Source organism: Passer montanus, unplaced genomic scaffold (genome assembly GCF_014805655.1).
Source record: "Passer montanus isolate IOZ18808 unplaced genomic scaffold, ASM1480565v1 scaffold2, whole genome shotgun sequence".
NCBI lineage: Eukaryota > Metazoa > Chordata > Aves > Passeriformes > Passeridae > Passer > Passer montanus.
The window spans coordinates 14,000,712-14,014,196 of NW_024366591.1; the positions used below are offsets into that span (position 1 = coordinate 14,000,712).

General features: G+C 36.8%; 1 protein-coding gene across 1 annotated transcript in view; it reads right to left on the reverse strand.

Moving 5' to 3' along the window:
* Nucleotides 1-2,676: 2,676 nt before the first annotated feature.
* Nucleotides 2,677-13,485, reverse strand: part of UTRN (utrophin) — a 303,831-nt gene continuing 293,022 nt past the window's right edge. The window contains exons 71-74 of the mRNA XM_039706856.1: nt 7,658-7,766; nt 6,128-6,214; nt 3,449-3,471; nt 2,677-2,795 (exon numbers count right to left, since the gene is read on the reverse strand). Coding sequence (XP_039562790.1) covers nt 2,787-2,795; nt 3,449-3,471; nt 6,128-6,214; nt 7,658-7,766 — 228 coding nt within the window. The 3' untranslated portion in view covers nt 2,677-2,786. The remainder of the gene's footprint in view (nt 2,796-3,448; nt 3,472-6,127; nt 6,215-7,657; nt 7,767-13,485) is intronic.

The following is a 13,485-nucleotide window of genomic DNA, read 5'->3' on the forward strand; positions in this document are numbered from 1 at the left end:
CTTATGTTTGATATTTGTTAGTTTAAAAATAAAATCCAAACAAAACTCCACAACTAAACATGAAACCAGTGCCAGCTGTTATGATAAGGAAACAGAAATGTTAGGGCTTCCCACTTTTTTTCTCCTTTAAGTGTAGTAATTCTAACACAGTCATTAAAATAACTTGCATTAATGCAAATATCAGAAAGTATATTTTCTGCCTTGTGCTGCTGAATACCTAATACTGTGGTTCAGCTGAGTGTGTTGACTGAAAGCCACCAAAAAACCTGAAGACTAATTTACAGTTCTCTTATTTGACAGGGCTTCATGCATTATTGCTGTTCTGTAATACATATACAGAGCATTTAAAATTTTTTAAAAAGCAGTCTGCTTCTCAGCTATCAGATTTACTATCTGTCATGAAACTGAGAAGGATTCTAGACTAAAATCACTCAAGATGGAAAACTAGAGAAAATATGCAAGATTTATGAAGAAAAAAACTACTGCTTAATCTCATTTATATAAACTCAAACCACACAGAGAAAAAGCTAGGACACAGAAATTGACTATCAAAGCTTGCTCATGTTAATCTTCAGAATTACATTTTCAGCATTTAGCAATAAGATGTGCCATCCTTGAAGCCCACAAAATTTGGAAGAACTCCATATTTTTTCTCATGTTACTGTAATATATTCCTTTTATTTATTATTGTCTCAGAGAAAGAATGTTACAATGTAGTGTTTGAAGCAGCATTTACTCGGCAGCAGAGGACAAAGGAGGCATACAAACACAGGCAGAAAAACAACTTTATACATAACCTCATATTCAGAACAAAAATAAAATCCACCAAATTCACTACTGATTTCTTTTTATACTTATGTTGGGAGTATTTTTTAAGATTCTTTGCCTAGAGAATGATGTAGCTTGATAAAAGCTAAGTACTTTGCAGAGAACAGAATGTAAAGCTATTTCCAATACTACTTATGAAGATAGGTCTGAGGTAGAAAGGTGGTCGTGGTTTTCCTCTTCTGTAAAATGTGGGGTTTTTTTCTTCTCAGAATAACTACATTACATTTTAATAGGAGCCAGCATCTTTTCTTCCCACCTTGATAGCTTTGCTCCACTTGCTCAAGACTAATACTTAGTTAGCATCTGAAAAGCTCTGTAGAAATGCCAAGTCTACATCACCTTTGAGAGGTAAGCACATCACCCCCACTTCACAGATGGGAAAACAGAGGCAGAGTGGTTAAATAACTTGCCAAAGGGTTCAGAAAGAACTGGCACTGGTGCCAACAGCAGAAGGTGGTCAACACTGTGCCTGAATCACTCCTTGAGCAGCAGCAGTTCAGGAGTAAATACTGTGGGTGCAGGACAATCTGGCTGGCAAAACTTCACAAAACCACCAGAAATTCCTGACTTGCTCTTTTAATGTCCCCTAGCATTTTTGAGTAGCAGTAGAGAATTTTACACCTCTTTCAATACCATTTTAAGATAAAGATTTTTTTCCTTCAGTAATAATTAAGAACAACACAGCTTTGTTTCTCTTTACTATACAGGAAAGGTATTGCATGCAGTTTTACCAATTAAAGGTATGTCCTAGAATTAAAGCAAGTGTCCATGCAGCATTGTAAACTCTGTGAAGGCATTAAAATCTCTTATGATAATTTTTAAACTAGAGATCAGATGATCAGTGATATACTTTCCCATAATTATCCTTATCAAAAGTAATCAAATAAATAAATTATCTTAAAGATAAGGATGATCTGCAAGATTACAATGCCAAATGACAATACCTACGTGCACTGCAGTTCTGGAGAAAGTTCTGTTGGTAATAGTATTGGAAAGGGCTTTTTAATTGTCTCTTCATTTCCAAGAGGCAGACAAAAGAAAGGGATCTCACAGTAATGAGCTTCACTTCATAGACTGTAAATTCCAAAACCTGAAGCAAGTTTGGCCCAGCAGGGAACAGCAAAGCTTTGTCTCTGGACAAAGTTGGGAAGGGTTACACTAATTCTTACTAAAACCAACTTAAGCTATCATCTAAGTCCTCTTTTTAGCTATCTCCCGATTCAAAGTAAAATAAAGCTTAAAAAAATAATCCTCCAAATGGAGTGTTGTCTGGAAATAACAAAAAAAGAAGTTAAAAATACCACTTAGGTACATAAGGATGCTAATTATGACTTGAAATGAGAGTTTACCTTGTTTAATTGAGTTAAAATATTGTATCTTGCACCTAATGATAATTGTTGTTAACCAGTAACAATGATGCAGATTATGGGAACTTCATATGCCAACGCTGAAAACAATGCAAGGATATTCTGAAATCTGTGTGGTCATAAGGTTAGCATACAAATAATCAGTACAGAGTATTACATGTGTGAGAATATAACTAAGGGTACTTTACAATGCAAAAGCAAAGAGCTGAAAGGAATGTATAAACATAACGTTTTGCTCCAAACTCCTTATGCAGTTCTCTTTACGATTATCAAAAAGAACGTATATAAAGCCCCTGCCCCTTTTCCCCTGGCTGTATATTTATACAAATCAGTGACAAATATTCCACTGCTCATTAATTTACAGTTGCATAGAAAGGGAAGAAGGAAAAAAAAAAAAAGATACTATAAAAACAACATCCTCTTCTTTGGGTATTCAGTGTTGTACTGTTTCAAGCGGAACACGCGGTCGGAGCGCACGGCGCGTCCCGGGGTCCCGCGCGGGTTTGTGATGAGGCGGAACGCGTGGCCGGCAGATGCAGAACAGGGCTGTGCTGCACGCCAGAAGCACTGGCTGTCATCCCCAGGAACACCTCACATGGCCTGTCGTGATGAGAAACAGCATCAGTACCACGTGTCAGCAACACAAACTTCTACCTGCTCTAGGCTCAGTCAGCCCAGGACTGTGCATCATCTTACAAAACCCCTGCATTTTAAAAATGTACATGTAATGGCCTAAGACTTAGCAAATAACTGAGGCAAACATTTAAAAGAAATCTAAGCCGACAATATTGCAGTGTTAAAAGTCCTTGCTGAAGCGGTTGCCTACTCTGTTTAATTTAAAGCCTAAGGTGCTGTGTGGCTCCTGATCCTCGTGCACTGGTGCCCACAGGTCCTGCAAGCGGAGCTGTGGGCACCAGGACATATGGACGTCTTTGCAAGAACCAGCTCTGATATTGCAAGCTGCTGCTGGCTTTAAACTAATTGGCTCAAATAAATGCAAGCAGGTTCCATCTGGATAGCAGCACAGACCTGCGGAACCATAATACCTGTGGCGCTGTCTGACCTAGTAGAAATTTTCTATTACCTATAACATTCTGGAATTTGGCTTTCCTCTGGTATCAGTTTAGCTCCCAAATAGACCCCTACAGAAAAATGTAGACAAAAGCCACCCGAACCCCTTTGTTCTACTGGAACTTTTCACTTGCTTTACTTTGTTTCCAATGTCTATGCAAGTATGTAAACACGTCTCATACCTGTGGTCTGCCAGCGAAACTTGCTGCAAATAGGAAAAAAAAAAGGTTAGAAATTTACATAATTCTGCATCTTGACAGTTTAAAAACAAAGTTATTATCAGGAAAACACATACTACAGAAGAAAAAAAAAGTTATCTTTAAAAGACTAAACATTTAACAAGAAATGTGTTGCAATGGTTGAATTCTTCATAAACTTAGTTTTAACAAATTTATAGCATTATAACAATATAGTTAATATGGATTGCTTAATTTTCACCATCTGTAGCTATATCAGAATGCCTGAGTGATGTATTACAGTATCATCTGTTTAAAATGCTCTGCTCTGGACATCACTCAGATGCACAGACAAGACTTTTGAACAGTGCTGTACACCTGCCTGCTTCTGAGGACCAATGACATAAATAAGGAAGGAAAAAGGGGCATTATATCCATGACCAGTGGATCTGATGGAAAAAAACCAAAAAACTAACAAAAAAATCCAAACCACAAAACAACAAAATCCACCATTGTAAGTATTGCTGGCTATATGCTGTTATGAACTGCTTCATAAAGGATATTTGACATCAATAGAAACATGAATTTCAAGATGAATTATAACCTGAAACCCATGAAAACAAGCAAGACTTCTGTCTTTGTTAAACAGTCAAAATGGGATAAAATTTATCTGCATAAGGCTCAGATGCTAGTAACTCCTTGATGGAGGCTGTGGCCATGGCAGAAGAGACAAGTAAAGATGAGATTTTGAAGGAAGATTTTTACTTTCTCGTTTGATTTTTTTTTTTAATAATTGGACATGAGATGTTGCACATGAAGGCTGTATTGATAAAATTGAGCTTGGATATAATAAAGAGTCTAAGGACATTATTCTTTAAGGTTAGGAATAATGTGATGTCTAGAGAGTCCGTGGAATCTACATCCGAAGTCTTACAGAACAGATTTGACAATTGTCCAGCCAGGAAAACAGATCCCTCTCAAATGGCCACAGGAAAAGATAGTGGACTTGGATAGTATGCCATGATCTTCCTTAGCAAAACCCAGAGTCTAATGCACTTTGTTGGGAAGGTCAGACTAATAATCCTCATTCCAGGCTTCTAAAACATTTAAGATATGAATCTGACAGTTAAAAAAATTTACTTCAAAGTAAAAGATGTTATAGAATGACTGAATGAGAACAAACATAAGCAGTACCTACTAACTGGGGCAAGGTGGTTTAAGCTGACAATGGGGAAAAATCACATGAAATTTGGAACTGTATCTCCTTTTAATCTTAAATGCTCAGATAGACAATATGAAGGGGTCATGGTTTTCACTTGCAGTATTCTCCTGTCTCATTCAAGGTGTTTGTTCATGGAATCAGAGAATTTTTTTCTGTTTTCCAGTCCTGGAGAACGGCCATCCTTACCAAGCTTGTCCTAACACAATGCAATTTGCTTTAAATTCATTTGGGCCAAATGACAATGTAGCTGTATAGTCACAGAGCAAGACAGTAATTTGCAAAACCAAGAACAAATGCTTGAGTTGGATTTTATACCTGATTATACCAATTTGAATACACACACCTTGAGGTGTGCTGAGCAGCTCCACTAGTTGTTGACCTCAAATGAGATGCTCCTTAGAATCAAAACCTTAATTTGCAGAACAAGGGGCTCTGAATTGTTGAACTCATCAAAAATCAAAAAGGACAGCTGAAACACGACCTTGTTTGCTAGAACCTGATTTGCTTTTCAAAACATGCAAGTGCATCTTCTGTGATGCGGCAATGTGTGTTCAAGGGATAAAAGGGGTGTTTTAACAGGGTTCATAGAGTTTATGAAATAGCACAGGGCTGAGTCTTGATTGGTTCCAAAAGGACTGGGCATAAACAGCCACTCTCTGACTTCTGCCTTTTAAAACTGATCATTATTATTACATTTCATTTGAAACTTTCAACAGTTTTGCAAATATATCAAAGTTTTCCCTACTGTTTTTCTAAGCAAAAGACCTGGAATATATATAGAGAAAGACATATATATGTATAAATGTATTTTACAAAACCCACCATAATACATGAGACAGATTCTCACTTTTGCAAGGTCAGTGACACTGGAAGGAGGATCAGGGGAAATGTATGTCAGCTGATACAGGACATGCATAGGAACAAGCTGGTTTTCCTTTTGATCTCTCTTTAATAGACACCGAATAAAATATTAACTTCCAATGCATTTACGCAGGAAAAAGTGTTATGTGCTGCATTCACAGATTTCCTCTGATCTATTTAATAACTACCTCAGTAATTAGTCTAAGGACTAATTGTCTAAGAACTTTTTTTTCAAGCTTTATTACAAAAATTGCATTCAGAATCTGGATTCTGTATTCACTTAAGTTCTACAAAAGGTTTTCATCAGCAGCTAGTGAGATTTTAGATGTCTTTCTCCTTATTTGGGCACTGCTGAAAATTCCACGCTGAGCTACAGGTTTTTCTTATAGTGAATTGCTTCCATTTGAAAACATTTATTTATCCTCAAAAGCAGTGTCTGTTGAGGAATTTTAAGGGACAGAATTATATAGCTTGCATATCTACACAAGAAATCTCCTCAGAGATATTTATTTTCCTAATCAATACCACAAGAATGATTTTTTTTTTCAAAAGACCACCTGAAATTCAATATGATTCTCAGAGACATATTTTGTTAAACTTACAGCAACAAGCTGGAAATGTGTTGTTGATTTGCTCCATAACATCTGTTAGATCTGTATTGGTATCATGAGGTGGAACTAACAAGTCATCTGCAGATATGACAACAAAAAATCATTTTTGTAACAGGAGGAGAAAAAAAATAAAAGGACAACAACATTCTAAAAGGCATTCTTAGCCAACATTCCAGTTAATTACTCCTTTATATTTCAAGGGAAAACAGTACCTGAAACCTTTGTAATGTGCAGGAACTATCATCGATAATTGCCAGCTTTGGGAGAGGACATGAAAGTTACATTATTGATTTGCAGTCAAACTCATTTCTCTTTCATTAAAATTTAACCATTGCATCCAGGATTTAACTAGAAGTTGCCAGCAAGTAACAGTATATAAACATTTACAGTTAAATAAAATTACGAGATGAGGGAATTAAACTCAGTAGCTACTCTATTAAAATTCTGTTCCAATTGCAGACAATTTGTCATGCAACTTTCAGAGTGCACACACCATTTTTTCTCTGAAAAAAATACCAACATTTATCTTTTAGATGGTTTCTATTCAATATGTACCAGCCATTTCAGTAGTGCTAAAATCCCCCTTGCCATCTCTTTGAAAAATGATGCTTAAAATTAGTTAAGAGAATGGTTAGGGAACATAACTGGCTGTGTTGTTGGTAGTTTTAGTGGACAGCATCTTTCATACTGCATGAAATCAGACTCAAGTCCCATGTTTTTCCAGGTAAAGGAAAAACATATGTTAATGCTGAATGAAAATTGTTCAGTATGCAAGAGAATATTTTTCCTGTTTTCTACAGAAACAAAGTAATATTTCATCTATAACACAAAGCTTAAAAACAGAAACAGGAGGAATTTATACCTAAGATAATTTGAGAAAAATATTTTCTCTTTTCCCCTACTTTTGTCCATGCAATGGTCTGCAGTTATTTCTGCTAACTCATGGTGAAATTAATGAGTTCTGATACCAGAGAATTTAAAATAATCTTCCAAGCGAGAAAGAAATCCCTTCATGTGGAGAGCCTGTACCCATAAATATTGAATTACTCCTAAAGATGTGAACCTTTTGGGCATGGGAACATCAAAATACCAGGATAAGCAGAGGTTACACAAGACTTTTTAAAGCACATAGCAAGTGTAGATTATATGATTTGGACATTTGGTCCTGCATTTGACAGATTACTTGGGTCCATGTACTGGACAAACAGCTCTTGGCCACTTCAGTCCAATGAAGTCTGGCTCCCCTTTCAGTGAGGATGGATTTGCCCAGTAAATTCACTTGGTAAGAACAGCTGGAACCAAGTAGTCTATTGACAAAAGTCTGTAATTCAGAGTCACGTGGATTCTTAGGATACCACAGCCCTTTGCAAGTGTGAGGGAGCCACACCTCCAGCTGCACCGAGCAGAAGCATTGCAAAGATCCGCTCCTTTTGATTTACAGATCTGTCCAGAAGGTACCAACAAACCTATGCAGTAGTCACCTACGGCCTCATGAGCACGTTATCTGATCAGAACACTCACCTGTCTGATGGAAGTGTGAGCTTGTGTCCTGCTCCAGTGGGAAGCCCAGGGCAGAGTGCTGGGGCGAAGCACATGGGGAGGCGCCATTGACCCGGGAGTCTGACTCGGGCTGCATCAAAGACAAGAAGACACAAATTTAGGTTACTTGTATCCACATAATTTAATTGTAGGCTAGTATGCAGCCATCTTGTTCCTTTCCTTTTTTTATGTGCTCTTTCTTGTTTGTCCTCCAAACTATTGAAAATTTACCCTTCATCATACAAGTGATGAAGGGTAAAAAAAAACCAAAAAAAAGAATTTGTTAAAAGAAAATCTAGACTTAAGTACAGCTCTTACAAGACTCCAGTTGACGGTCTTGTTAAAAACAACATTCTGTTGCATCACAAAAACACAATGTAATATGTAACATACACAGTATGCCAAGGTTCCCAGTCCAGCTCTGCAGAAAGACTACACAATGGGATCATTTGGGTTGTGTTTATCTGCAGGGGTATATACCCATGTACACACATATGCACACACAAACAGGACATTCAGCTAGGGGCCCATAAAAAGCTTTACAAGGATGACTAAACATGCTTAGAAACAGCTGTTCAATCACAAGACTGTAGAACTCCAGAATCAAATGAATACTCAAGACAGATTCAAAACTATTTCATTAAATCTAAAAAGTGGTAGCCAGCCAACACTCCTTCTGACGCTGCTTCTCAGCCTTGTGGAAGACACCAAATTTGCAGGAACTTGTACTACACAGACTCCTGATTGTAGAACTCCAGAATCGAATGAAGACTCAAGACAGATTCAAAACTTTTTAGATTTAATTTCATTAAATTAAATTAATTAATTTCATTAAATCTAAAAAGTGGTAGCCAGCCAACACTCCTTCTGACGCTGCTTCTCAGCCTTGTGGAAGACACCAAATTTGCAGGAACTTGTACTACACAGACTCCTGAAAATTATGAGAAATAACTTATACACTTTGAAAAGATGCTTTTCTGGACTCTTAAATTCACTTGAAGAATCACTGAAATTGATATTACATTTAGCTGCAACAATGTTGGTATTTGAGATTACATTTAAGTATACATGGAATGTATATGTAATATGCATACATATATACATACATATATGGACAGAAAATAAGAAAAGGCCATAGCAGCTCAGAAATATTGGAAGGGACCTTATTCAGGCATTTTCCCCATCTTTTCCTTCCTTTCTTATTTTAAAAATTCCTTCAAGGAAGATACTGGTAATACAATATTTGAGCTCTAGAAGTGATTGTTCTGAAAAAAACCATAAATAAATGAAATAATATTGACATCTGAGGTAAATTTAACTGAAATTGTTGCTGCTATCACTTATCTTTTTGATTGCAAATCATGAGATTACTTCTGAACAGCTTAAGGAGCAGATTATTTAAGTAAATCTATCAAAAGCAGATGCTGAAGTAATACAAAAGATCATTGCTTTTAAGATCTTTCCAAAACTGAGCAAGTACCTAGAACAGCTATGAGACTTGATGCACAGTTAGAATACAGAATGGCTGTTAATTTGTGCATAAGTTTGCTCCTTTGCACTTCACAGCCTTAATTGAAATACTCAATTTGCTGAGATCGCTTCCAACCTAACAAAAACAATCTTCAGTAAAACTCCTCTAAATATTCTCTTTCAGCTTGACAATACTAAAGGCCAGCTTTGACTAAATGAATAAATCAAGAAATTTTAGTCTGCATAGGAGACAAAGAAAATTGGAAATGTTTTCAAGCCAGAGAAGGACTTCACTGTCAAGACACTTCTATGAACAGTGAATTACTATCAGGCAGTTAAGTAATTTGCTGCTCAGTACCAGCTAAAGAGTTTAAGTAAAATGAGTGTGGTGATTTTAAATCAGAGAAGCCTGGGATACCTTAACCCAGGCAATTCTGTATTGCCAGGAACCATTGCCTGAAATTTTAGAGCTGTAATGGTAGAGAGAGGAAGCAAATTCTCCACAGGTGAAGAGTCCCTTCAATACAGAACAAAAAAACTACTCCAGCAGTGGAGTCACTGCTTGCCCACCCCACAAACAGAGGAACAGGGAGAATGCGAATCATCCAAAATGCAAACTTTCACCTGGAGTAAATCTCATCCTCTGGCCCTGTTCAAGCAGCAACTATGAATAAATTGTGCACAGATTAATGAGAAGATCTGTGCTGGACAGACAAAACTGCAGCACAGCAACACATAGGCTCAGTCAAGGATAGTGAGGCATGGCAAAGTCAGCAGCTCATGTTGATAGACAGAAACTAAATGCCTACAAACTCAGGTGATGAGTTAGTCAAGGTACCACTTAGTAGCTCTATTGCAAGTGATAAAAGACCACTGCAGAGCACAAGCATTATCAGTGGATAAACTGAGAGAAAACAAAACATACTTTGGAAAACCTTAATTGTGAGGAAAATCTTACATTGATGTACCATAGGTTGCTGCAGCAGTCAGAATGAAACATTGCAGCTGGATTTAAAAACAAGTCAAAACCCACAACACTATCATCTTCTAATCAGATGACAATACCTGATTACTTCATTTCCATTTAAATATACTGACAAATGATGCACTGCATAGTTCCAGTGATTGCAATAAAAATAAAAGCCTAAACAAATCAAACTCTTCTTCCAAATTAAGGACAATATTGTTAAGCAGCTGAAGAGTGGGGTTTGGAGCAGAAAGTGAAGTTTTGTGGTGATATAATTGCCTTAGTAAAATCACCAGATACTGGAAAATGTTAAATGCAAACCAGTTGAAGATATAGATATACTGGCATGTATTTACGTGATTTAACAATTTTATTGTTGGAGAATTTGAGAAAAATAGCAGTAGAAAATCACATTCTATTTGACTCCAATTATATAACACCTACAAAATAAGAGCTCTTTCATCCTAACCCACTTCAGGCATCATGAAGTTCATGTATTCTTATTCAAAACAACTCAGCAGATAGCCCTTAAGACAGAAACCAAAACCAAATAACTCTAGATTATTATTATACAGCTGCTGCTGCTTGAAAGAAATAAAAGCAGGGATACTGAGTATGCCTCTATAGGGATAAGGGAGATGTTTCCAACTCCAGTCCAGGGAGTTTTCAATCTTCTTTTTAGGTAAAAACAAGCAAGGATATGAAAGGACAAATAAATCCTTCTCCAGAAAACAATAAATTTGTGGATGGATTTTGTTTCTATATTACAGCAGTTTTTAAAGCGTTCCAAAGGAGACATTTATTTCAACCAGTTCTAATCTATAGTGCCTTATTTCACTATGCCTCCTGCTGGTGTCTTTCCTAAAGAAGAGCCTGAAGTGCCCTGTGGCTTAATGGACAGCTAAGACATACCTGCTTTTTCCTTAACTTCTGCTGCTTTGGTAAAAACCAAACTAAACCTCAGTGTCCCCAGTCTGAATCACCAGAAACCTCAAAAATGCCAACTTTACTATCACATTCATTACAGATGTTTCTTCTTCCTCCAGAATTTTTCTCACAGCTATAAAAGAAACAAACTCTCCTGTGCTTTTCTGATAAAGCTCTTCTGCTTTCAGCTGGAGAGAGAGTTGCAGCCCCTATTTACTCACTGTCTGATCATACAGCTGTTGACAGATGATTTCAGCCCCCACTAACTTCAATATCACATCCAATATGAAGTCTCTATTCAGCAGCTCAAAGAAAACAGAGAAAAATCCAAACAGACTTTAAATGCCCTTCATAATAGGCCTCACTTTGACTTTGCAAATGCAGTATCTATAAAGGCTGAAGAAAGAAAAATGAGAATGGATACTTTGTTTTTTCTCTGTCTGATTAACATGTTGGTATCAAAGCTGTCACATGCCAGTTCTGTTTCACCTTCCTCTTTGGCACCCTAATCAATCAGGCAGACAAAAATGACAACATTCTGTGACAGGTACCAATCCTTTGGGCTTGCTAAAGTAAAAATAGTATGGTAACCTCAGAATTGTGACCTGAAGTAGACAAATGTGCAGTGAGGATGCATGCATATTTCTGCTGAAGGTGCTCTCTAAAGATGTCCTAGAATGCTCTCATCTAGATTAAGCAGTTACTACATGAAAGTTTCCAAATTTCATAAACTCTCTACCCCCATATCTTTGTGTAGACAGAGTCACTCCAATCTTTTGGAAAAAAAAAGTCGCAGTATTTTATACTCAGTGGTATAAAACACCAGTTAGGAGGCTAGTGGAGAAGAGGAATGGGGAGAGCTGCTGTTGATAGAACAGGCAAACAGAGATGGCATGAAATGCCAGCCATGGCAAAGATATTGCTGTAAGACAGTTGTGTCCTTTAATACTAGTAATTTTATTGTGGTTATATATTTTGAGATTGAGACTTATGAGTGTCTTTCTTGCAAATCATCCATCTCATTAATAAGAAAAGGTATTCCTTTAATCTCCTAAAAATAACTGGGACAGCCAGTAAAAGCAAAGGAAACAAATAACTATAAGTAGGCCTCCAATAAAGTCCTTCCCCAAGCAGTGAAAGAGATAAAGGCTGTCCTAAAAGGTAGTGGCCAAGCTGACAGAACACAAACATGCTGAAAAGTGGTCATTTTTTTCAGAAAGGGGGCAGTAATAGAAATCAGTTGCTTCATAATTCTATCAATGTCAAAATAAACTTCAAAGAACATTACTAAAATTTAAATTATTTATAATTTCAGAATCCCCATCAGGGGAGTAGCTGCAACATTCTGGAAATAGCTTGTAAAACATCTGGTGAATTAAGTAATGATATGTATAGAAAGGCACATTGAAAAGACAGGTTATAAAAGAAATAATGCAGATCTTTTCATATACTTGACTCTGAGCCACTTTATTAAATGACAGAGTAGAAACAAAGACCTTAAGAAATAATACTTGGGACAATCAGAAGGATGGCATGACTCCCACAGAGAGTCCACAATGTGGACAGAAAGCAAAAGAGCAACAGTATACAGTAAATGAGTTGTAAACAGTCAGAAATTTTGAAAAATGTCACCTCTATTCTGCTTTACCCTATCTGAACCCAAAAGCTGCAGAATGCCTAGAAAATTCCAAAGACAGAAATTATAAGAATTACTGTCCCTTCTCCCACCCATTTTATCACAACAAAGATGTATACCCTAAAGTGTTACTAAGATTGGTGTAAGGATTTCAAAAATATTACAGAATTGTGAGATCATCCTCAGCTACATTAGGGAAAGGAAAAAAAGAGTTTTAAGGGGTGAACAAGTTTCTGCTCTGAGCACTAAGCTGCAAGGGACCATGGGTTTGGCAGAACTTCTCTGCTCTATTCAACCATGTTTCTTTCTGCAGATTTTAAACCCTTCTCTGAAAGACCAAGTATTGGCCATATATCCCAAGATCATTAGTTTATAAATTATTATTAACAATGCACCAGTTACTATCTTCCTTATGAAAGATTACAGCTACTCAAATACTGATTAAAATGCTAGAATAACAGTAGCAACAAAAATTACTCTGCTAAAGGGGTAGAGAAATAAATTATTGAAACAGATGCATCTAAATCCTATTGAGCCAAACCTGCCTAGAAAATTGACAAAGTCAGCCAGTGAAACAAACAGCAAATACCTTAATCCCTGTAATGAGGGTATGATGTACAGCAGGAACTTGGGCCATTTTAATACCTGGTTTATGTAGCCTGTTTCTTGGCTTAGTTAAATCCCCTACTACATCTGACTCATGGAAGGCAGGAAATACTTGCCTTACTGTACTCTGACCCAAACACAATGATTAATTAGAAGAAAATATTAATACAAATTTATCTTCATTAGTCAAGCTTCCACACCTGA